Source organism: Nothoprocta perdicaria, unplaced genomic scaffold (assembly GCF_003342845.1).
Source record: "Nothoprocta perdicaria isolate Ctin4 unplaced genomic scaffold, notPer1 scaffold_68, whole genome shotgun sequence".
NCBI classification, from domain to species: Eukaryota; Metazoa; Chordata; class Aves; order Tinamiformes; family Tinamidae; genus Nothoprocta; species Nothoprocta perdicaria.
In genome coordinates, this window is record NW_020455954.1 from 829,113 (window position 1) to 856,434 (window position 27,322).

General features: G+C 38.5%; 1 protein-coding gene across 1 annotated transcript; it reads right to left on the reverse strand.

The window, feature by feature from the left end:
- Positions 1–811: 811 nt before the first annotated feature.
- On the reverse strand, positions 812–26,201 carry FBLN1 (fibulin 1). Its single transcript, XM_026050384.1, has 14 exons — positions 26,146–26,201; positions 25,224–25,323; positions 17,755–17,890; positions 12,165–12,336; positions 10,917–10,976; positions 9,270–9,371; positions 8,753–8,890; positions 6,564–6,701; positions 4,824–4,967; positions 3,739–3,867; positions 3,105–3,230; positions 2,450–2,569; positions 1,531–1,662; positions 812–939 (listed from the first exon to the last, which is right to left on the reverse strand). Exons 2-14 carry the CDS (start codon positions 25,313–25,315, stop codon positions 812–814), a joined length of 1,617 nt encoding a protein of 538 aa, XP_025906169.1. The 5' UTR covers positions 25,316–25,323; positions 26,146–26,201.
- Between the last annotated feature and the right edge of the window lie 1,121 nt (positions 26,202–27,322).

A 27,322-nucleotide genomic window follows, 5' to 3' on the forward strand; every position in this document is an offset into this window, starting at 1 on the left:
GGGGAGACTGTGGAGCAGAACCACTGCAGTAGGTGACTACCATAAAGACATGGGCAAGTCTGCAAGGAAGAGCAGTCAGCTGCACCAGCCACAAGCTGTAGCTACACTACCAAAATGTTGTGAGGATTTCACCACAGCACCGGCACCATTGGATTTGTGTAAAAGATCTGCCTCTCTTTCCATACCTTTCTCTCCTGTTTTCAACACACAAATGCACATAGGTGTTCTCTGATCTTGGTTAAAAGACATCAATTCAAGCAACAACTAGCTGCTAGTTGCCACATGTACCTAGCATATTACACAACTAGCATATAACATACACAACTAGCATATAACATACTAGGGTTCACCGCCTTGCTAACAGCAGTGATACTGAAACAGCATTAAAAATAAAACCTTTTTTGCAATGCTTTGCAACAGTCTTCAGAAACTCTAGAGAGGGAGCTAAAATCAAAATGAGTATTTCACTGGAGTGTAATAGCCAGCAAAGACTGAGTGTGAAGGGAGAGAAAAGTCTGATTTTTGCCATTGAATATAACACCCCCTTAAACAATTCACTGCAGGGTTGCTACACAGAGAACATCAAATTATGCTTCTATTAATCATTACAAATTGACACGTCAGCTGAATTRTCTGTCAGCTTGATGTTAATTTATAAGGCTGGAACCTAAACAGAAGCAAAAGAAAGGAACCAGACTTGTGTGTGCGTGTGTGTGTGTGTGTGCAAAACATAGAGTAGGCCTACCTACAAAGTACATATTCACAAAGATCATGTCACCACAAAACTGTTCTACCTTGAAAAAGACAGCACTTACGTATCTCCTGATTTCCGGTAATTTTCTGGGCATTCCAAAGACAGACAGCGAAAGCCCCCCTGGATGTTAAAGCAGGTCTCATTGAATGAACAGTTGTGGGTTTCTGCAACACACTCATCAATATCTGCCAAAGGGAAAAGAAGTGAATTAAGCACACTCATGTTCCCCAACTTCCAGGTTGACGACTGCCAGGTATCATAGATATAATAATATGAAGGTATCATATTAGGCAATACAGGGACATACAGGGAGTAAATAAATGTTAATACAGAAGAGGGAGAGCAGGAGAAAAATAAAACCAATGAAAACTAAGCCAACAGGAAGGCTAGCAAGGTAAGAACAGGAAAAGGAAGAGCAGCAGTGCCACTAAGTGGACACAACCTAAATATTTGTTGAAATGGTCATAGCATGATGGTATTTGCTTTTAATGGTCAGACTAACCCACATCATTTCACAGAAGGAATCCTCATCTTCACTGAGTTCATTAGAATTCTTTAAAAATATTTTATAAAGGGTATGATTTGGTGCATTCTGTAAGGTAAATTTGCACAAAATCCTATTTATTTATTATAAAACACTGTCTTCATTTCAAACTGGTGTTTACTTCTTTGTCTTTAATGGTGGTAAAAGACACACTTTAGAACTTAAAAGTTCTAATTAGAACTTTTCAAAACTCTACAGCCTGGGCCAACATCCCTACAGTTACCAATCTTACCTTGACAGTTGCGCGCATTGGGTGCCAGCCTGTAACCAGTGGAAGGACAAGTACATTGGAAGCTCCCAGGAATATTAATACATCGAAAGGAACAGATGTGCCCTCCGGTAGGTAATGCACATTCATCAATATCTGCAAAAAGAAAACATTGGTGATTACTAAGTGTTCAYGAAGTTCTGCCAAGTTAACATCCATGGTTCCCAGTGTGAGATTCAAACACAACTTGGCATTGGTAACAGCCGAGTAAGGGAAAAGATCATCAGACAGAGGTGAGGTGACTTTAAAGGGTCTCAGGAATAAATAGAGGTGTGGGGAACATTGAAAGTAATGCAAAGTGCCAGGAGACAAAGTTTGATTTTGTTTTATAAATGGATAATGGCAAATACTTTACAGTGGCACATATCCTAATAATATACAAAAAGGAAGAGGAGGAATCTCATTTTTAAAATGAGGAAATTGATAGGAGATGCCCTGCCRAAGGACAGATATCAAGTCCAAGAGATCTTAGTCCAAATTTAAAGTCCAAAACATTACACCCACATCTTTCTGGTGTTCAATCAAAGCTTACTTACACATTACTTCAGAACCAGCTACAGAAAGAGGTTATATAACACTGTAAGTTATATATGTAATGAAATATGTTTGTATCTTCACTTGCTAAGGACATGAAGTCCTGTTGGTTCTTTGGGAATACATTTCTGGTAAGATACAAAAGAGCACCAAGCTATAGCGTGGTGCGAACAGCTAAACTCACATCATGCAAGCAGAGATATTTCCAGAAATAGGACGTGGATGTGAGCCCTTCATTAAATACAGCTCTACAGTATAACAGAAAAGTATCAGAGAGGATCAAATTACAGTATGGTGTGAATATGAAATGTCTCTTCATCTCCTGTTTGAAAAGGAGGCATCATCTTACCTTCACATGAGATCCCATCAATGTCACTAAGCTGAAAGCCACGGCGGCARTAACACTGATAGGAGCCATATACGTTGGCACACTCTTGGCTACAAGGGCTGCTCTCACATTCATTTAAATCTGAAATAGAGAATTATGTATCTCAAATCCAAATTTCTTGCTATATGCATCACTCCTGGGGTCTCCTATGTGACTAAGTCTTACAGGTCTGAGCGAATATCTTGGAAAACAGTGCTTTTAATGAAGAAGCAGCCATGCATGTGTTAGTGCATAAGGTGGAAATAAAGGCAGGTTAACATGCTATTATTTTCTATCACTCTTTAATGTGTACTGTGGCTTGGAGTAAGTCATGAGGACCACACTTCTCCTAACGCCTTAGCAAGGCTGGTCTCAAAGGTCTTTAATCTAGTCAAAACATCCTTCAAAATGCAGTAAACCTCTACAGAGTCCAGCTGAAGAAGGTCCATAAGGTGGCAGTGTGGTCTACAACAGCACCGATTCATCACAGGAACATTAATGTAGTCGAATGAACTGCACCCAGTCAATGCCTTATGCCATTCCAGTGTAATCTTAGGAGCCTTGGAACACACAGGAAGGGCAAAGCAGGGKCCAGCTGTCTCTCAAATTAAGTGGCCTGTAGGAATGACAGCCTCACCTTCACATGACCTGCCATCAGTTGAAAGTTTGAATCCCATGGTACAAGTGCAGTAGTAGGAACCAGGAGTATTCTCACATTTGTGTGCGCAAAGCCGACCTGGGTAACGTCTGCATTCATTGATATCTGCAAAGATACAATATACAGAGATCTATGTCCTGGTTGCTTTCCCTGCAGTAGTATTTCAGACAAGAATGTAGTCATAAAAGTTACATTTTTATTTTCCGGATCTAAACTTTATAATTGAGAAGAAAGGACTTGCTCTAAATGCTCATTTAGAAGCATCCTAGTGCATAATTGAATTAGACATATACAAAAGAAAGTTGCTTTGATCTTTCAAAAGAATGTTTTGCTGTAGGTGCATATAAAAGAATCACAGCAAGCAATTACATGCTGTCTCATAATCTCACCTTTTAACAGGATAACAGATAACATGTTGACAATACTAATACAGCTTTCTTTGAAGTATCAGCATCTCTTTAAGATGGCACTAGATTTATACAAATCACAGAGYAGTCAATTTTAAATTCAGATGAAAGAGGTTATACAGAAAGCAACAGCATTCTTTACATAGGAATCTTTTTTTTAAAACCCCCATTGGTGCATGTACTTCAAGCCAGTAGGTACAACTCACCGATACAAGTCCTGCTGATGACATCAAAGGAATAGCCAGCTTTGCACTCACAGCGGTAGTTGCCCGGGGCATTTATACAAACGTGCCCTTCTCCACACGGCTGAGCAGAGGACGAGCACTCATCCACATCTGAAAAAAGAGAGGTGATTGAAAGTACGCTTATGAGCATGCAAGTTTTAATAAAAGCAACATGTAAACTCTTAGCTCGGCCTCAGCTTTTTGTGCCCCTTCTATCTGTAAAATAAAAATATGAATTCTAATTGGCTGCTGAGTGCATCATGGACTTCCTTCAGCAGGAGCTGCAAGCTGGTTTGAAACAGCAAGCAAGATTTCTATCCAGCTCTCAGCTTTAATAAGGTCAAAATCACAAGTCCAAACTATTCTAATTAAAACGGGTAGATCTTAGATGTCCTGTTGATGTTGACAGATTGGGAGGGAAAAGAAATCAGGAATCAGACTATCTTTGGAGGAAATCAGATACAAAAATATTTTATTATGCACACAATACACAATATTAATGGAACAGATCATTGGCTCGTGTAAGATGTTGAAGGCACACAGTCACTCGAGTTATGATAACTATGGCAAACACAAAACTGACAAAAGCTATTTAAAAAAGAAAAATATGTATGTAAATGCATACAAAAATACCTCTCTTTGTGAAAGCCACCTTAGCTGAAGGCCAACTCAATACATATACACATGCCCTTCAGCCTTACCTGTGTGAACCTGTGTGAAGCATTAAGTGACAGAGGTCCAGCCTGTGTTGGACCTCCGTATTGCCACAATTGCTCTGTATGCCACACAGCACTGTTCCAGTACATGAGTATCATCACACATAATGCCATTTTGGGGTATGAGTACTAGTTCTCCTTTTATCAGAATACAGGGATTTGTGAATTTTTTGAAGAACATAGAAGTGATCCTTGTCATTCTTTACTTGTTGGGACCAGCATGAAGGAAAGAACAAGATCATGAGTTGATGAAATTGCCGACAAAGAAAAACTTGGGAAAAGTGCACCAACTGGTTAAAATAGACAACAGGTTTATTTATTTATTTATTTTTCTTCAAAATTATTACTTACCGACGCATCTTGTTCCATCTTCATTGAGATGATAACCTCGGCCACAACTAGGTGAGATTCTCTGGCAGGTGTAAGAGCCATCAGTGTTAATACACACCTGCCCAGCTGGGCATGGCATGTTGGTGCTCAGGCATTCGTTGATATCTACAAGAGCACAAACAATTATGTTTGACTATGCACCACCTGCAGAGGCTTAAGGAGAGATGCCACCCTTGCATCCTTCAGTGTCTTGAAAACTGAACCCACAGGAGAATACAAGCATTTGTGTCATTACCTTCACCAAAATTATGCTTCCAGGGTGAAGATCTGCAGAAAAAAAAGCCAGATTCCCCTGCAAAGTAGTGGAAATCGGGTATGGAATTGGTATTTTTGGTCACAGTGAACAAGCTGTTCTGTAGCAAATACTTGTAGATGCAGCCAGAGTCTCCATTTGCACAGACAAACTAAAGCTCGTAGGTGTTCACTGTGAATACCTTACCTTATCTATGAAACACTGTCCATATAAACATACAAGTATTTTAATTATTCGTTCACAAATTAAGCATCTCTCTGTTATCCATGAGGAGTTTTCTTACTCCTTTCCCCTAAATACCACATCCAGGYGCATTTAATTCACATCACATAAAATCAGCCAATTTAATCATGTTGGTAATTATTTTGATCAACTGCACTTCACAGACCACAGCTACTGCTGCTGCAAATCGATGCTGCTTCACTAGTGTCAGTGCAGACCCACTGATTTGTGATGGCTGTCGACATGGCCCTTGCTATGGCAGAAGCCAGTTTTCAAAGAGTTTGTGGTGCTTAAGCATTGAGCTCCCTTCATTTTATAGCATGCAATTTTGTTTTCTGCCCCAGTGTTTCCAGGGTCAGATTTCAGCAATATAGGGTATGATACGAGCAGGAGAAGTCGACGACATGCAACAATTGGCAGCTTCTGCTGCTCAGCCAGTTCCACCAGTGCAAAACACGCTACGCCGCCGGGGAAATTTAAAAGTTGAGTTGAGACTTGAAACTACCACTTCAGGGAATAACTGATAGATTTGTAGATAGCACTAGACAATTCCATTCAGTGTCTCCTGAAAACCAGTAATTCTAACAGATTTATATAAAGGTTTTAACTCTCTTTTACAGGAGCCTCACAATAACTTGACAAGTCTTGGAAACAAGGCATTTACTCAACAGATCTTAATCACTCCCCTCCAYACACAGTGCATTATAATTAGAATAGGTTTCTCATATATAATAAGATTCTTCATAAACTATAACTAAAAGGTTTGGGTTTAGGAGATCTATGTATCTTTACAATCACTTTATACATTCACCAGCAAAGTGTGTTAGGGAGGTTATCATAAATTAACATCTTTCTCTACTAAATTTTACCTAAAACCATTTGGATAGGATGAGAGTAAACATCCCACAGTTTTTAAGAAATTCTGTTTTGGAAGTATATGACAAACTACAAGACAAAATCCGCAAAGACTTAAGGAAAATGTTAAAGTACCTAAATATCACTAAAAATACAGTGCTAATATTTAAGTGTTTTATTTAAATGGTATTCTTCTATAAATTCTACACGTGGAAACAATCCTGCTTTTAAGGGCATACAAAAATGACGCAGCAGAGCAATGCATACGTGCATAAAGAACGTCTCGAGAAGCTCCGAGCTCACTCCCTGAAATCATAACTTATTTCACAGACAACTCTTTAAGTATTCATTGAGATAAGAGCATATCTTACCGATACAGTTGCCTAGGGCATCTTGTATAAACCCATTCATGCACTGTAGCTTGGGTCGGCAACGGAAAGATCCTGGAGTATTCTGACAGATAAAATCGGGGGGGCAGTTATGAGTACCAGTCTCACATTCGTCAATATCTGGTACATCACAAAAAAAAATTGTTAGCAGGAGTTTGACAAAAGCTTTTTTTTTTTTTTTTTTTTTTTTATCACATCTAAAACATAAGACAGTTTAAAATAGCAGACGGCTTAATCCTTAGTCTACCTCCATGCAATCTAGTTCAGCGAACCAAGATCGCTCTGACCCACTGCCTCAAAAAGAATCTCAGTAAAAACAAGCAGAATATGTTTTATTTGTTGTTCTTTATTAACATTATAAAAATTAACATTAAATTAACAATAAATTAACATTATAAATGCTGCGCATTTATAATACTATTGTGCATTTAATTCTCACCACTAAACATTTCAAAATGACTACACCACCCCTAAAGCAGCATGTTCAGCAGTGTGCTTACACATGAGTTCAGCTTTGAAGTCAATAAGACTTAATTATATGTTCATTTTGTAATTTTAACCTTAGACCCTGTAGGCACTTTTCATTTCTCTTTTAAGTGAATTAACTTGGACTCTCATTTATATTAAGTCCCCCTTGAACTATTCTGCTTGAAAACACACATAGATACAATCTCTGCCCACTTCAACAGTCCTCTCAAGTGCAGTATAGACAATAAATATTTGCAAGTCACCTACTGTTCAGACTCAGCAGACTATGGCTAAACAGTTTCCATCCAGAATGTAACCTTGTCATRTATAGAAACTAAAATTTTATGTTTGCCACGTTGTAATGTTAGGGGAAGACATCGCTCAAAACTATTATAGTCAGAAACTTTCTACCAATGGGAAGCTTCAGTTTTCCCATCTATGAGACGATGATAACCAATTCCAAATGCTTTTCTACAGACCTTAGTGAGAACAAAATGAGTCTGAAACCTTTTTAAAGTTTAGAATGGGTCAATCCTGAACTCGATTAAAAGCAGTAGCATTTTATATGTTGTACCTAACAAGACAACTATGTCTATGTCATTTTACAGAGCATTTAGAAACATGCATGAAGATTATGCATTTCTACTTTTACTATTGTAAACGTATCATTGAAAATTAACAGTGTTAACATATTCAGATAAGAAATTTCTAGAATTAGTGGTATGCATAGTTTAATGGCTGTACTCCTCCTTCTTTCTAGAGGAGAAAGATTTTTAACACTTGCTGCTATTTGTGTGCCTTAAACTGATGTCATTCAAATCAGCAGAAGCTTGACTTCAAAAAGATGAAAATCATACCATAATATTTCAGAAAAAAAAAAAAAAACCTATGTTGTATGGATTTGTTTCTGAGTTGGTTGTGGGGAAATGGGAAGCTCCAATCTATTATACATCTCAGATAATTTCTTACAATTAAAACTTATGTAGAATTTCAGCTGAACTTACTTACATAGCTGATCAAAATTACAATGGATCAAACCTGTTTAAAGACAATTCTAAGCTTTGGAAGACACATTTTTTTTTTTTTGTAGTGGAAACTAATTACACACCAAATAGAGTTTACTTCTAATTTTTATCTGTGCAAAGGTATGTCTGCTGAAGCTATGGATGCCCATAATAGCATATTTTGAGCTAGATGACTTAAAGTCAGTCATTCCTTTACTAGGACGTAAAGGGAAAAAAAAAAAACTTACTCTTGTTTTCAAACATAGCTGGTCAGAAAAGTGCAGGGTTTTTTAACCTTTTTCATTTGAAAAACATTAGGAATGTTGTGATTAATATTCAAATTCCTTTCTAATAAATGTAAACCTCTGTGCATAAAGACTTAAAAGTTAGAATAAAAAAAAAAAAAAAGATGTGAAAATATGCCTGCAAAAGCATTTACAAATGAAATCCCCTGGTCATACCACTTACCACTCAAGTGTAATGTGTGAAAATTAAATTCTTTCCACTCACAGCCTAATCTGATACCTGCCAGGTGACAGGTAGAAAACTACTTTCCCAGAACAACCAGCACGGTCTGCATGTCTCCATGYAACTACAAATGACACATGTATTTCCCCAAAATGCAAAAGAACAGGACACAACRATAGATATATTCTTTTATGGGTGTCTGGAAAGCTAACGTGCCTGCCCACGACATACCTTTGCAACGACTGTCATCAGTCAGCTCATAGCCCGTTCCACAGCTCGTGTCACGCTGGCAGCGGAAGGATCCTAATGTATTGACACATGTTTGCCCAATCCCACAGCTGTGTGCTCCAGTTATACATTCATTAATATCTAGGGAGAGAGGAAAATGGAAAAAAAAAAAAAAAAAAAAAAAAAAAGACTAAGAAAGACAAAATTATGGGCAAGACAGGAGGTCAAAAGCAAGGATGTGGGCAAACTTTTGGATGTGGGTATTTTATTGCTTTAATTCACAACAAAAACTCAAAGATCTCCTGCCTCTTCACTCTAAATCTTCCACCTGATTTAATTTTTTAATTCTATTTCTCTACTACTATGAGTACAAAATCACTTAAGCTTTTAATGGTCTTACCTCCCACCCCAGCTGATACAATCAGCCATGTTATTTTCTCTTTGGTCTGTATCTTTCATAGATGCTGATAATAATAAATAAAAATGCTCACAATCAAGGCAGTGATTTTCTTTCTTTTACCTTCACAGTTGACACCATCTGGTTGAAGCTGATAGCCAACAAAGCAGGAGCAGACGTAACTGGATCCTGTGTCTCTGCACTGCTGAGAGCAGGGACCACCACCTGGTTGGGTATTTTAATAAGTGTTATACAGTTAAGAAGGGTCATACAGCTAAGAGGCTCCTCACAGAAACTGAAAAAAACCCCAATGATCTGCAGTATTATACGTAATTTATTTAGAAAAGTAAATAATCACACACACACACACACACACACACACACACAAAGAACACATACATATATAAAAAGAAGGCTAACTACATAAAGAAATATTTGCTGCTGCTATTGGAATCTTGGAATATTGACTTCTATCTTCCTCTGTTGAGGAGAATGTCTGACTAGACAGTAACCAAAAGGTTTGAGATGAGCACTGTTAATGTGGGCAAAGGCAGGTATGAAACCTACAGCTGACCAGTGAATTAAATGGAGCAATTCCTCCTGAGGACAAAGACATAAATGTACCACAGAAAAACAGGGCTTGGGACCCAGTAGTGGCAAAAGCTGTGTTCCCTCCATGGGAAGAAACGGCAGCCTTGTGACTGGGAGAGGCTTATGGCTGGGATGGACAGCTACCAACTTTGGAGCCTCTGTTAATAATGTGAACTCTTGTCAGCTGTATCAAAACCTGCCTAGGCAGTGCAAGTTTCCTCTGGTGAAGACTGGAAACTTGCATGTAATTTTAGCATGCAGAGATTATCAGCAAATACATTGCAGGCAGAAACTCTGGGTTTGAATTCATCACATCAATCCATCCCTTAGAGTGAGTAACTGACAAATGCAATGACTGATTACATAAAGAAATAATGCTAGGGAAATAGGTAACACTTTTTTTTTATGTCATCTATTGTAATTAGCAGACGGAGACAATGAGGAGAGCCAGTGCTGGCTTTGACTTGCTAATGACCTAGTAGACATTTCTAACCTCTAGACTGTGATAGATACACAACTTGCAGCACAATAAATCACCTCTCAACTGGAATAGAAATTTATTAAATGGATTTTACCCTAAATACATGACTTAGTTCTGAAATGCTTGTAGAAAGTAATAAATCACTGCTGTTTAAGTTTATCGACATGTAAATCACATGTGACAAGCAGTAAATCAGACTACTTAGCAGAACATTATCCCACCAACACATCCAGGAGACAGAATAGGCCACTCTTCTGCCTTTTCTTCAAGTGGTGCATCTCAAAAGGAAACAAGTCTCATTTCAAATCCAATCACCTCCATCATCCCAAGTGGGTAAGAATGCACCCATTTTTACATTAATCATCACGTTCTGAAGAACCAAGAGTATTTGATTTGATCAACTGGGTAACATCTCTGAGGTCTTATCAACTACACATTAAATAAAAGTTAAAGGTACAATCTAAAGGTAATCTAAGATACAATTGGGTAAGGTGAATCCCACCACGCAAGACAATGTCTTTTCTATATTTAAGAATTATTAAGGCAACACACAGCCTACTAGGATCTTCATTCTGTTTATTTTTACCCACAGCTAGCCTAGGCAACAGGTTTTGGCTAATATCAAAGTCTAAACTTGCTAACTTTTATTGGATGGAATCACAAAAGAGATGACTAATAGGACTAGTCACCTGGCTTACCTCTACAGCCATCATGCARATAAGGATCTTCTTGGTCTAGTTCCTCCTTTGAAATTTCAGCTAAAAAAGAGGAGAGAGAGGCATTAGAGGAGAAAATACTTCTCCTCTTGCACTGTAAGACTGCCTGCTTGGGAAGGGATTCAGACCAGGGTTTTGGGGAAAGCAGGACAAAATTAAAGAACATTATTTACATATTTTACAGTTATTTCATGCTTAAATTTGACATTCAAATGTACATGCCCACTGGGCATCTGACTAATTCAATATGAACATGTGATCACAGATGGTCTGAAATCTTCAAGTGCAGGTTCTTAATGTTAGGCTTTTGACCACAGCTTATCCCGATTTTCATAAGCCTTTCTGTTGAGACATGCTTGGCTTCCACTGACTTTATATTAGCTTGGGATACTCACAGTTTTAATGAAAATCAGATTAACCTCAGTTATTTATTCAGACTTCATTCCAAAAGGAATTCCACACCCAGCTTCTGGGCATCTCTCAAATGTTCTTCAGACTCTTCAACTCAGAGAGTTTTTATCACTGGTACACTGAGAGCAGGAAAGGGCAAAATGCACCACCTGAATCCACTACTTGCTCAAACGACTGGCAGATATCCTACCCTCCCACCCCACCACTTTGAACTCAGGGGAAATGTCAATTTGGTAGTAAGGGGTGTAAAACACAATCTCAAAAAACTCTGGTTATTGAATAGGAAGGTTAGTCTCATGTCAGTGTTTATTCATAGGCCAATTCATTACAACAATGGACATGTACAAGCAAGTAGTATATCATGAATGTACCCAAGTCCAGCCTGATTTTTGTAGACACTTTGGGGATGTAGTACCAGAGGTTCCTTGTTACTCAACCAACAAAGCATCACACGGGGGTCAGAGTGCCTCATCCAATGAAGCTGAATGCCCTGCATGTCTTGCTATTAACAAACATGAAGTGCTAACCTAGGAAACCTTACAAATTAGAGACCATCTGATCTCCCATTCATGACTTGCAAAGGCATCTACTCACGGTGCTTGCTTTGCCTTTCTACAGTAACTTATATTGATGCTAGGAATATCTGAAATATGTTCAGCTGCCTGATTATTTCTTAGCTTAACGATGAGAACATTGTTATTACTGGACTGCTGACATGGAACCCATCTTTGTATTAATGTTATTACTTGTAATGTTATTAATGTTATTAATGTTATTAATGTTACAACATTACCTCTCACGAGGTAAGTGGGAAAATACCTTGATCCTTTTTAGGAGCATCATCAATTATGGACACATCAGCACCGTCTTGACCCTTCACACAGCAAGCTCTGAAGACAATTCCACACTGGTATCCTATCTTCAGGTTTGGTTCACAGCTCTGTCCTTGAACTTGAGCAGTCTTTCCCAGCAAACAACAGTAACAACATTTCTGTTAAAAAAAAATAAATAAATAAATAAATAAAGGTGAAATCCTAGCCCTGGGCAATCAATCCAAATGCTGTCAGTAGTGTCAATACTACCAGCTCACCTAATGAACTGATGGAAAATTTTCTGCATACTATTTATGCAATCCTGGGGTACTTAAGCTCAGACCTTCTAATGAGTAGTTGAGTTTGAGAGTTCTGCATCTGCCTTGCACAGAGAAGATGTAAACCAAAGCCAGAACCTGTAGACAGTTCCCACAAATATTGTTCATATGTCACCTTGTGTGTGTACAAGTGTGCCAGTACAATGAGGTGAAAAATCAGAATGTGTCTGGAACTGGATTCYTCCCTGCCTACCTGCCTCAGCTTGAAACATCAGCAAACTGTGGGGCTTTGTAACACCTTGACTTCCCTTTCTGCCCAGGTTAATTAAACAGGGGTCGTTCTAGTGAAGTGCACGACTCAGTTTATAATTGAAATACCTTCTCAACTTCCCTGCAAAAAATACTCAAAACTAACAGACAAACAAGAAAATATGATTCATCATAAAGTTACTGTTAACTGGTCGTAAGCAGAGAAACTATTCTGTTAGGGAAAAAAACAGAACCATATGGTCAAACACTACTGGGTACCTAACAACGTCAAAGTCCTAATGTGGCATCCAGGGGTGAAACAGGACCCACCTCATGACTTCCTTGATGCCATTCCAGGAGTTCATGACTGAAGTGAAAACAGGACAAGGACAAAGTAATTTCTGTGTAGCTTTCATTTTACATTAAAATGAGGAGATGTTGCTCAGTTATTCACTTTTATTCCTTGCTGTTACAAAGCAGCCAAGATGTCTGGGTCTCTGAAACTGGTGCCTGCCACCTGCTACTGGGATGTAAAAAGCTGATTTAAACTTTTCCTGTTATTTCTCTTATACTTCCAGCCTTCTTTTTCTGCTTGAAGAAAATATTCTGTACCATTACAAAGAGCAGATGGAATACAAAATAAAAAAGCATTGAACTAAACCTCTTTAATTTAATGAAAGGAAGGCAGCAGTTAAGTCTCACTACTTTGAGATGTACTCACTCTCTTCTCAACTTCTCCTTATGAGACATTATATATTTCTGTCTTTGTAGTGTAGTGAAAAGTGTTTTAAAGCCTAGAGCAATATGAAGATAAAACAATTTTTCACCTTTTTTCCCTTTGCAGAAGTTGAAACTTCACAAAGCATGCTCTTGTCTTTTACATGTACCTCCGAATCCTTCCCCTGCCTGCTGTAAAATGCTGTGTGACAAGAACTCTTTCCTCCCTCTCAGTACTAGGGAGTTCTTTACATGCACCCACTGTTATTAAGATACATATTTTCCCTTATTATCTATTGTTTGATGGAACAGTTTGTCTATCTACTATCTACTTCTTTAATCTATCACTAGATTATCATGTCTAGATTACCTAATCTAATCTATCACTAGATTATCACTATCACGTCTATCACTACTTCTTTAACTTGGATCTCTCACTACATCCAATGTGGTACCTATACTCACGTGGTAGAAGCTTTGGCTTCATCTCTAACACATCTAGGACAACTTCATCATCTTCTCTGGATGACTTTAGAAATAAAGACCTGATGATAATTTCCAAGAATTGCAACATTTCTGAGTATTTATTCTAACATGTATTATTTTCCTAAGGCATCCTTCTAGAAGTTTTTGACATCTGGTCTATAATTTTGGTGGATTTCCAATTTTCACAGCCATAAATTAGGAGAAAGGTTGCCTATTTCTGGTAACCAAATCTTATTATCTTATCTCTATCCTCCCTAGCTTGTACCGTAAGGCATATGAATTGACTTTCTTTGGGGTTTTTTTTTTTGTTGTTGTTGTTGTTGTTGTTTGTTTTTTCTTTTCTTTGTCTTATCACACAAAGCTCAAACGAGGAGTTACAAAAGTTTTTGATTTCTTTTGGTTGGTTGGTTGGTTTTTTTTGTAAAGAATGGTGAAAATCTTTTGTTCTTTATCTCAACAAGGTGGAGCCAGCACTTGAATGCTGTCTCCAGCTAATGTAAAACTCCAGGGACAGAGCAGCTTGCTCTGCCTTGTCATGTCTGTGAGGAACTATATATTCATTTGATATATTGGTATGCTTTGAACCATTTGCTCAAGCCTGTGCTTATTGTGCATGATGAATCTAGATGTAACATCTTGATACTGATAATGATTTATGTTGATACATCACARCCAAATGGTCTAAACTAAGAAGATATGGAAAGTGTCAATGTTATCAACCAACATTTATGATAGCTGTCTTTTAACATTGACCCTAAAAGGTTCAGTACTGACAGTTCTAAAGGCTAAGAAAATTAAAGAAAAAAAGACTGAGATGATGCTGGATAGTCCTGTGACCACACCACCCAGTCAGGACTCTGGAGACCTGCATGCTCCCCTGCATTTCCTTAATTTGGAAAGTCACTTATTCTCCTTTTCTCTCAGTTTGCCCAGTGTGGATAGGGAATTAATATAACACAGCAATGATAAGGCTAGTTTAATTTATGGTCACAGAACATTGTTACTCTGAGATACAAAGAACTTCACCATGACAACTACTACTATCATAGTAAGATTAATCTCAATATTTGCTTTTTCACACCGTTTTTTTCAGGGCTGTTAGGCTGTTCTGAAAGACGCTGTCCTCTAAGGTCAGAGTGCTGTCTAGACTCCACATTAGCTCACTTCTTGATGCGTTTGCACATCATTTTCCAAGTGGTTGCCAGCTGCCTGTAGGCATGTTATGATGATCATCCATCCAYTTGCTAGATGCATCTCTGTCCTTAATGGATGGTGCTATAAAACCACCCAGCGGTTATTACTCACTCTCACTGCTTCTAAGTCTTTGCTTCTGAAGTGATTCAGATAATAAATATTTTTCCTTTGCCTCCTTTCCATCATTAGCAAGAGTCCATGCAGTGGTAAAGCTGTACATTGATCTTTGTGTTGGAAGACTCTTCATCCCGCTTTCAATCTTCACTCTTCCCTTAAATTGTCCTATGCCTTGTCTTCTCACAGAAAGGACTAAGTCTAGAAATGCAAGCACATACTGCATTTCATACTTCGTTTTCAAAGTGAGACCTCTGCTGTACTGCCCAGCGAATGGGACTTGACTGGAAAATGAGATGTTTACCAGCAATGAAAATGAAGCTTGCATATACATTTCCGACCACCAGCAGTGGCATGTCTAAARATTTATTTTTAGTATCATTAAGATGCCTCCCAAATGGCTTTCATCAGTAAGCTCTCTTAATTAGATAAATTTCATCAGAACCCTTCATTACTTCTGTCACCAGTTAAATTATAAAACTCAAAGGATGAATCATTTATAAGCAGTGTTTTTGTGTTGCTGTCCACAAGAGGTCTCCCATTTGCTGAAAATGCACTAACCAGTAGAAGTTAGGAAAAACAGCTTAAAACAAATGCAAGTAATTCAGTGGAAATCTTCACAACTTCTGAAGATTTGGGCAAGGGTAAAAATATGTTCATAAGTGCAGTGTAATAATGTTCTTGACAAAATATTCTTGACGAAATGGGAGAGGTAAGGGCAGATCCTGCTATTTGGAAAAAGAAAGTATCTATGACAGATTTTTTGGGGAAGATATCCAAACACTTTAAATAAAGTGAAATTTCTCCCCATTTGCAACTTTGTTGTGGCAGACGCTTTCATATCACTTTTTCTGAATGTCCCATATCCGCAACAAATCTGGAATTTTATTATTGTCTTTTGAGGAAGATTTTCAGGATTGTAATGACTAAATGGGTATCCATTTATCCATTGCACTTTTTTCTTTTTTTTTTTTYTYYTCTCTCAATACAAGAAAAACTAGGCTTCCAAACAACTGGGGGAACAAAATTATGTCCATTATTATCTATGCCTACAGTGTGTAAAAGTAAAAGCTGAGATGATGGTTTTCAAATATGGCCTTTTTATCTTATTCTCAATTGCTTGTTTTGGATTTGACAGAAAGGTTAGATATCTTATTTGCTGCAAAGTGCTGCAATTAATCCTTCTAACCTCTAAGTTATTATTACTGCTTCCTTGAAGGCAGCAAAGAAGAGTCAAGAGATTTCATCCATTACCTAGGCAAAAATAAAGGGTACCATGTGCATATCCAAGCACATGTGAGATGGGGTGGATGTGAAAACTGGAGTTTGTCACTGCAGCAAACCGTCACCAGATACAATGCATGTCTCAAGGTCATCACATTCCAAATACATTCAACAAAAGCAGTGATAAATTATTCACTGATACCAGATCATGAAACATTTATATCCATCACGGATCAAGGTGACTATTCACAAAGATATTCCCACTGCTAACCCAGTAATGCTACCAAGTGTATGATAATCCTATCTAGGAGTGAGTAACAGAACGTTGCTAAGATTACATGTCACTGACTATGCTTACAGTAGCAAATTAAACAGGGACAGAACATGAGCTCAAACATCGTTCTGTAATTGTCTCTACTGTTCTACTGTTTAAATATTAGCAAGCTCTAAAGGCAAAGACCATCCTCTCCTACAACACTGAAGCTCTTCTTGGGGTTAGCACAGACCAGAGTGTTCCCAATGGATGTTCTGCACAAGACCAATGGATTTTGCAAGGGGGAAGGCTGTTCAGTTATGTGACATGAGTTGTGTCCACTTATTGTGACACAATGTGTTACACATTGTCCACTTATTCTCAGGACCAGGGATGAAGGCTTAGTCCATTTTATTTAATAATATAGCTGTCAGTGTGAAAACTTGCCATGTTCAATTCAGTATGGCCAACAACATTAATCCTTTCCCTCCTGCTAACAAGCCCACATATGGAAACGCTGACAAATGATGAGAAAGTGGGTTTCCTTGAACAGTTGTATTTTGTTTCACAATTGTCCCTTGGCATGTGTTTAGAGTAATGCTGTTATTATAAACGTTTCTCTGGTAGAAAGCACTTGAATCTCAAGAATAATTGCCATCAGAGTCCTTCCTCATCCATTCAGAGCCCCTTAGGGTACCGACACTGAGGGCTAAGTACTATTTCATGCTACATCTAGGTGGGGGTGCCCAGCCGTCCACAGGCTGCACAGAAGAATCTCCATGCAACAGAGGCAGGATGAACGTGCCAGCAGCCCCACTGACAGTCCAGAGTGCCCAGCACGCTGCCAACAGGTGATGACAGATGATGACCCAGACTCAGTGGCTCCCCCATCCCTCCCCACTGTGGCACAAAATCGTGATACCCAGTCTGCGACAATCAGCAATATCAGTCTCACCAGCAGGTGCAGATGACCAAGAGCAGTTTATCTACACTAGCTTGAGTTCGACCTTTGGGTCAAACTGTAGTATTAGTCCAGAGAGTCAATTTCCTAGGGAAAAAACGGAGTAACTCCAAAGTCTCACCTTGAAGTATTCAGCTTCACAGGTGGAATTTTCACTGATATGTGAGTCACACTCTTCACGCACGTTGGCAAATTCAATCCCATCTGAGCAGTAGTGCTCTTCCAACTTGCTGCGGCAGCACTGCACCTGAGTCATGCTGAAGACAGAATGAAAGCAGCAGGGGAAGAACATCATATACATGCCCAGAATACACAGTGCAGCAAGTACAAAGAGCATTTGCACTAGTCCCAAAGAAAGAGGAGGTCATTTTAGTTGCAACACTAAAATATTCTTAGGCATAGGCAGAATGTCTATGTAACGTATTTAAAAGAGTTAAACTGTCTGTCTGCCTTGCAGGGAAAAGATAGGTTAAAAATAACGAGGAGACTCAGTGTTGTTAGTTCTACTGCTCATTGTATAATATTAGTTTTATCTTGGCTTCAGTTAACATGTTGGAAACAGTATCTCCGTTCCTAGGGAGGGGGGCAATTGAGGAAAAAAGCTTGAAAATCCTCCACTTTTGTCATCGCTGCCACTTGTAGGTCAAGGCCATCATTGCAGATGTCTCCCATGAGCAACTGTATTTTGTTTTGTAGTGTTGTGGGCAGAGCTCCCAATTTAAAGCTCCTCCACTGCTAGCTCCTGTAATAGACTTGGGGAGGGAAAAAAAAAAAAGAAAACTTAAAGAAGAGGAACAAATCTGATTACGTACACAAGGATCTGAGCAGATCTGTATATTTTGTGATAAACCTCTTTCATTGAGAATAAAGTTACATGAGCTACTAGGGTGAAATTATCCCAACGGCAAACCACAGTAATACATTCTTTATAGCACAACAAGGACACCTAAAAGGCATGCTCTGATATGTCACAGATGCATTAAAAAAGAACATAAAAACCTTCTGAATCAGCTTTTAAATCCACTGGCCAGGGAAACCTTCTATCTCTTACAGACTAACAAGAATGAACGCATTCGCTCCCCTGCTAATGCTATTCATCTTATTGTTTTTCAACTCTGGTTCCTTGGACTCAAGTATAAAATATTTTCAAGGGTTACCTAAAAATATGTAAAATCATGTAAAGATATCAGAAAACCAATTCCTTTTAAATAAACTCTTAAAAATTCTTTCCCTACACTGTTGCAGATTTTGGATGTCTACAGGAAGAAGCTTAGTCACACCACCAGACTGCAGGCTACTAGTATGGTCATCAGGGAGCAGATTCCAGTGAATTAACCTTGCAAGAGCCTCCCTGTCCCTGATGGTTATAGGGGGAACTTTTCAGTTTGCAGGCAACATGAGGAGCTCCCTGCTCCTGGAGCTGCGCCAGCCAGTCCAGCCCACTAAAAGCAAGGATCATGTGGGTACTTCGCTTGTGTGCACTAGTAACATAAGGATGGTGGGCTCGCTTCCTGAAGATTCCCAATTCTTATTTATCGGATCCGGTAACGGTCTGACTGTGCAATTCTCACTTGGACAAAAATGCCAATGAGATTTCAATGCATAGGAAAAGCTCATGAASAAATCACTCAAAAATAGACTCTAAAGTCATGGCAAGTTATACAGCGAGTGGTAACTTTATTTGGCAGAGTATTTCAGGTTTTTGATCTTTGATTCAGTTTCAGCTYGGAAGACTATGTAGCTTTTTGTTGCTGAAATTCCCTCCGAAGCAGAATTTCCATTCCCTGCCCTGCTCTGGGGTGGTCTGCCTGTCAGGACTCTGGAAGCCTATAAAACCTGAACTTCAGGCCCAAGAGGGTGGCAGCCAAGACTTTCCAGCTTCTTCAGCTCTTTAAGTCCTGTGGAGCAGCTAGAAATGCTACCCACAAACAAACAAATAATAACAACAAAAAGAAAGTTACTCAGTAGATCCGTTTGATTTMCCATGTGCTTGTTCTTTCCAAATACAAGTCATCTCTTTGAAATCTCTGACAATTGGCAATTCCAACCAAAACAACAAGTTTCTTCAAATACATCAGTTGTATTTATAAATCATGTGTGCCCTGCCCTAACTGCAACCAGGAATTAAACATCACTCGAACTGAAATACTGGATTAAAATACCATTTGTTCACTCTCAGGAAAACAACAAAACCAAAACCACACTCCAATGCCCAGTTCTGCAGTGCTGCAGGGTTAGTGGCAGAAATCCCTTGAGACTGTAAGCACCTAAGTGGGTGTAACTGTGGCAGAAATCCTTGGAAGATGTCAGAGAAAAAAGCTAGAAAATTCTACCCTGGTCTTCCAGTTGATCTTCCAACTGCAACTTAGACTGTCCACTCCTTACCATCCCTTCCCCTCTGCATAACAGCTCATGTTGTGTTGGTCTCCTTACTGTACCTTAAGCTTTTTAGACCCTAAGTCATCTCAGATGAATATTACCCCTCCTTGTCTTTGGTAAATTGTATTAATGCCCCTAGCTTGCACACTGATATATTACATACCCCCTTTCTACTTCACAGCAGAGTAAAGGAGCCATCTCTAATGGTTAATAGGACACCTAGATTTGTCTTCCTYGGTCTGTGTAAAACCTTTCAACTCTTCCTACGCAGCTCTCCTATTAATTTCAGGTCTGTGGACATCTTACAATATTCATCTCTTAAAAAGAGAAATTAAACATGGRCTTTCCTGTTATTCTTTTAATTATTCCTAATGATTAAAAAAGCCAAAGGTCACTTCTTTATGTGCAATACYCTGATTTTCAGCTAAAATGCTACAATATAGCTGAAATCTTACTACGATTAAAAATATTAAAAATGGAAACTTTTCCATATTCGCATTCACATATAACTTTTGCTGAAAATGGAAACCTGTTTCTGCAAAAAGAGCATCTGGACTATTTATAAGAAAGACTGTCTTTGCGTATATCAAAATTATAAAGGCATGCAACTTTCACCCCCWACCTTCCTACTCCAGCAGCCTCCTTTTGCATTGCACAGAGACTGCTGCTGACAAACCCCCAATGTCTTTAACTTAGTGCTGCCTGTCTGATGCAATGGGTAGTCTGAGGACTCCAGGCAAACATCTGAATGTGCTGATTATGTTTAAGTCATATATATGGAAATATTGTACTTTATGCATTGGGTATGTACATAATTCTGGTAACGCTCGGAAGAGCACACAATTTTAACCTGTAAAACTGATGAAAAAATCTAAATCCAAAAGGTGAAACCTTATTAATTTTACTTCAATAAGAATAATATAAAAAAAYAGATGTAAAGTCATTTTCTGTTATCTTAAATTTTATGATTTTCATGGAGTAACTTTCCACTAAAAACCTATATGTCCATATTCTCTCACAGTCTTTTTACCTTTATTATTATCCTCCTCAGAGGGGCAATCTTAAACCATTATTGATTCCTAATCACCTGTTATTTCAACTTCCTTCCATAAAAGCATTAAAATTTAACTTTGGTCTTGAAACATTTTCTTCGTTTCCTGCCATCCCAAGTTAGACAATAAAAACTCTTCATTACTCTTTGTCTCATTCCTTCTACTTATTGGCCTGTCTTGAAATTGCTCCAGTGTTATTCATGTGGATAACAGGAGGCCTTCTCTTTGCCAAAAGGCAAATAGATTAAAATTAAAAAGGATATAATTCCACTTCTGAATTATTCTGCAAAAACAAGCTGGATCTTCCACCCTTACCCTTCTCAGTTCAAGGGTGACACCCTCAGTTCACACATAACACAACAGAAGGTAGAAAAACTAAGAAAAAGAAAAACTAAGAAAAACTAAGAAAAGCTTGGCAAAATGAATGACACATGTGAGGTATGCGAAGCAATGAATAAGCAAATCACCCCAAATGAGTGAAAATAAGACTCTGACAATGCAGCCCACTGCTTTTTTATCTTTTTATAAAGCCAAAATCTTAGTGGCTGTGAGGTACACTCAGCAGGCCGCAGAGAAAAGATAATAATTAACAAAGACAGCTTCTCCCAAAAATAACTTTAAACAGCTTTTGCAGACATAAAGATGTCACAGCTTTCATGTCCTGAATCTCCTACTCTTMCAGGCCTACAATGACATAAATCAAGGAATATCTGTGAGCAGTTAAGCATCTGGCTCACTGCCTTTTGAACACTCTTTGATTATTTCCTGCTGTTCCAGCCTGCATCCTTATCCAAGAGCTGCCCCTTCAGGGGACAAGGACTGCCTTTCCGTTCCGTGTTTGTACAGGACCTAGCCACATTTTCTGTAGCTCCTTCTTGTACACACTCTTCGGACACTGGTAATCAATATTATTATTCCCAGCGTAATGCCAAAAAGATTCTGGACAGTGCTAAAGGCATGCAGTTCTCATGTGGAGCCATGCTGTTGCTGGCCCAGGAATTAGGTTAACTTGCTAAAAGCTGTCGGGCAGGGGGGATTCTATGGTTTGGAAAGGAAAGCGATTGATGGGGCAGGTTGCGTTCCAAAAACAAATGGCAGCTGTTTGCAGCTGCTGTGAGTTTGGCCACATCAAAARGAAATGGATGAACGGACAACAAGCTGGCGTCGTGTAAGTCAAAGACACTGCGCACTGAAACTCTACGCTCGGATTTCCTGGGTCATGAAGAGATGGAGAAAGGTCCCCGTGACAATGTCACAACACAAACTCATTTGTGACAAAAACAACCATGACGCGAGATTGCACACGTGGCTGCACGTTGACGCAGGAGCCTTGCTTCAGCTTAAAGGTAACTGAGTACCAGTTGCCAGATAGTCCTTAGAATTCCYGGGAAGTTCAGCCCAGGGGCCAGGGCAGCTGTGGCATGGAATAAGAAAGCATTGGCAGCTGCAGGATTTTCAGTGAGCGAAGCTCACGCAGACAGCAGAAGAGAGGATGCATACGTCAAGTCCTTCAAGAACAGTAAGGGACCTGTGAGGATGGATCATGAGTGATGTTGAAGCCCAGAACCTTCCTTTGCAGGAAGCAAAGTAGGTACTAGAGTTTTGGTGGAAGTTCTGTTTTCTTGGTGGGAGTTTCTGTTTTGGGTGGAAGCCCTCCTTGATTTCTATAAATGTGCTTTCAACAGCTGGAAAAAACCTTAATGGGTACTTCTCACTCAATAAGGCAGCTTATTCTTTATCCATACAAAAGAAAAAGGGGTTAGATACTCTCAAAGCATCTTGCTTAGAGGGAAGGATTAAATCTGAGATGTTTTTATGTTATTAATATTCTAAGCAGAAGATTCAAAAAAAAAAAAAAACAGTAGGCAAATCCTTGCAAAATATGTTGGAAAAAGTACTTGCTTATGTCCAACCCTTTTTATATTGCACTGACTTAGCAATCTAACTGCATACAATCATTTTTACTTCACTAACCTCATCAAATCTGCTCACTCCACAAGGCATTTTCCCGTGTATTCGACTGCCAAGTTTGCAAATAAACAGGCAAAAAACCTCCCTTTGGTATGAAGTAATACAGGACTATACACACAACAGGCCACATTTTTTAAAGCACCCAAAGCCAGATGATTTATCGTTTGTCCAACACCACACTGCACTAGATACGCAAAACATCCCAGCTGCGACTGAAGCTACCAAATAAAAGCCAGATTTCATTCTGCCCTCTCCTCACACCCCTCCTCCCCACAGCTTCCATTGCAAAGAGGAGGCTAAATAGGAAGGAAGCTCTTCCGAAAGTCTGTAACCAATAAAGCATCCTTAGCCATTTAAAAAAAAAAATCTCATTTAAGTATTCTCCCATATTTACATGTCAGAAAACRTAATGAATCTGACTTTAATTTTGTTCACATCTCTGTGCAACAGGAAGACCTTTACAAAATAAATGCAATTACTACAGTGTAGTTGAAAAAGGGGACATTCCCTCTCACTTTAAATTTTGACTCCAGTTACACTAGCACTTAGGAGAATTTGACCCTTTCTTTCTGAAATGGCATAAGAAAGTGATTCTGCTATATTTTTAATGGAAGTGCTGATTTGTGATCACACCTGAAATAAAATGATATTGCCATTAAAGAAAGTAGCCAAAGGTGGCATTTTGGAGCGATCTTTATTTATGTTATAAACATGAGTGGCTGCAGCTGAACTGAATTTAATCTTACTTATTCTGTTTTTGTCAGCAACCTACTTCCCTGTCTTACTGACCAGTCTGACACACTAAATTAATTTGCCTTTACATACCATTATTAATTTACCTTTACAACATTGTAATTTAATTCAATAGACTGCAGCCTACTCAAAACGCGTAAGATGTTTTAATCTATTCATAAAAGCCAGTTGAAATATTAGTAAGCTTTTTTATTTTCTGTTTTCCCATGAAGGATAAAAGTCTGTCTAAGATTGCAGCCTTTGAAACAATAGATTGCATTTATGGCAGATTCTCAACTCACATAAATCAAATGATCATTAAATTATAAAGATCCCTGCTCCCAGMTTGTTCAATAAACTCGGTTTCCTGTTTTTTCCCCCGTCTTTGTTTTGTCTATAACTCTTCTGACTCTTCAAGTATTTCCTAAATTGGGATTTAAGTCCTATCTGTCAATTGTTCTGCGTAAGAGACAGCCTTCAATGCCAATATAAATGCAAAAGCCAGAAAACATGGGCAGACTTGACTGCAAGGCGCATTCCTTCCGTAACAAGGATCACTCCAACACTTCTACGATTACCCAACTTAAATCACTTTGTAATTCATTGGAAAAGATACAAGAGAGCAAGGTAATGTGTTTTAAATGGCAAAACATAAAATGCTCAGTGCAGCTACCTTTCAAACTACCAACCACAAATTATTACCTCCACAAATCAAATATAACAAGTGTATTTAACAGCACATACAATGTGAACTATCATTAGCAGAATGAATACAAATATCCCCAATAATATAAGAGATTCAACATAACTACCCATAAGCAAAATATTACTTATTACACAAATAACATTAAGATTTAACTTGGCTAGTTCATTCCCTAGATTCCATAATAGAAATTAGGATCCTATTAACGTCAGTAGAATCAAGAAATCTACTTATTAGCTAAAGATTACTTGTTCCTACAGGCAAATGCATTGCCACAAGCCAAATATTCTAAGTAACAAGGGAGCGCCTTGTCTTAACATTTAATTTCCTTAAACTTAAGGTTTAAGCTTTCTCACTCAGGAATATAATTCAGAACTTCAGGACACGTATCCACAGGAGACATGGTTTTAAAAGACTGTCAAGCATACATACATGCATACACATGCATTTATATGCATTCTGTAGATGATACATGTACAGTATCTGCTTTGGTCCTTGAAAGGCTTCTGCCCAGGGCTTTGTACCAATGCTGCGATAGATTTATAGTCAGCATATACTGATGAAACTTTTTGGAAGCTCCAAGAAAGCAGAAGCTTAAGGAGCTTATGTTTATCTAAAGCTAGACATGAACTTAGAAAACTTAGATTTAAGAGCTAGGTGCCTCATTTTATTATATGATTCACACCTCGCATTCTCCATGGTTTTATATAAAAATACAAACTACAGTACAATAGACGATGCATAATTACATACCTGCATTCCCTGGACTCGGACGTTAACGGCAGAGAAGCACATCTTCTGTTTTTATTTGCCCACTCAACACCCTTGTCACAGCATTCTTCCATTGACAGGTCTGCAAAAAGAAAGAAACAAATAAAAAAAGCCCAATATATCTAATAATATCTTAGTAAACAGTATTGCATTTGTCCATCATAAGAAAAATAAATTGAGGGACAGCTCATTTTTCCTTCCCTAGTATGCGGAGAGAATTGCATGTCCTTCCAAAAGGTGATGAATTCACCGGCACTCTGCAACCAGCCCCAGCACTGGATCTATATCTGGATCCTCATTCTTCCACAAAAAGATGCAGGAGAGGGACTACACTACTCCAACACAACACAGCTCAGATAGAGAAATGCATTATAAAAGGCTCTGTCAGATTGTTCTCTTGTTATCAAAGGTGGCAGTAGCAAGAAGCAGCCTTGTAAAATCTTGGGAGAATACAGGATAAATCAAATAACTGATACCAAAGAAAGATATTAAAACAGATTAGCTTTATAATAATTTCAGTTTAAAAGTTCTGTGCATGAACTTGCAAAGAGAGCTAATCTTAACCTGCTTTAAGCTAAAGTACGTCTACAAATGTAAAGATGTTGTTTTGTGCAGAGAGACAGGAAAAAATAATGTATTTTGACCACTTGACATATTAAAAAACAGTAAATWCAGATGGCAATTGGCACACATCCTCAGAGTCAGAAGAAAGGCGCATTGGCCTCTGCATAATTATTTGTGCAGAGCATGATTTTTTCAAAAGTCTAATCCAAGAAAACTAAACATTGTTAAGGAACTGACAAGCACTACATGTCTGATTCATATTGCAAGTGCAATAGTTCACTGCACAGCAGGTATACCAAAACTTGGAATAAAACAAGAGTCACATTTTCCTATTAATTACCTTACAGTCCAGACACTGAAGAGAACTTTGTATAACAGATATGGAGTCACTGTGAAGAAAGCTGCTTATCTTGACAGGCAGCTTCTGAATGTTTTCCCTTCTCTATATGCCTTCTCACTATTGATTATTTTAATTAAACATAGGACCTTTTCACCTGTAGGCCTCAAAATGGTGTACAGCTGAAAGCAAATCTCATTTCCTTCTTATTGATGGAAAAGCTAGTAAATGGATGAAATGACTCAGCCAAAATGGCACAGCAAGCTGGTGGCACAACAGGCAATACACATACACAGAGAGAGAGAGAGTGAGAGGTTTTAAGATGAATCAGCCAATGCATTCCCTTAAGGAAGTTATCTATGCCACTGGGCCAGAACTGCCCTCTGCACTCCAGAGCTTTGCAATCCCTCTCTAAGATTAAATCAAAATGCATGAAGTGTAAAGAAAGGCCAGGAGGATGTTCAGCAAAATTAAAGACCTATTATGTAAGAAGAAGCTATAAGAAACACAGTATTTTAAGTCTAGATAAGTGATGCTTGTGAAAGGATGTGGTTCATGTTAACAAATACCTCAGCAGCAAACAGTGCAAATTATAAGAGCAAGTAAACTAAGCACTTTTAAATAAGAAGCTCATTAAATCTATAAATTTATAAATGTATAAATACATTAAATGTTAATTTGTAACAGAGCTCTATACTCTGTGACCTGGGATATCCTTCCAGCCTTACTCACTTACATATCCAAAAAAATGGGCAAAATCCTGCTCTCTGAGGTCAAGGCAGCTATTTCTCTTCAACTCGTCAGCGTGTCCTGTATTCATGCCAGTGTCTGAAAGCTAATTTAGTTTATAATGCTACAGAGAGAATCAGSCTTGCAAATATCTGCCTGTGGTGAAAGCCCTGAATTTGATCGGCAGTGTCCGATGTCTTCTTTGGGAATAGGGTCCCCATCTGATGCTCTCTGCCTGCCAGCATATTAACAAACATTTGATGCATCGAGTTTTATACAATGCGCTGCAAATAGCCATGCTTTTAGCGCGGTTGCCTTCCATTAATCATCCTCCTGTTGAAAAATGATTCATATTTAATTCAAGCGCCGAGCTGGCCAAGGTGAAGGGTTCTTTCAACGGGGTCTGCAGCCAAGTTCCTCCCCAGAAGGACTATCCCTGGCTCTCGACACT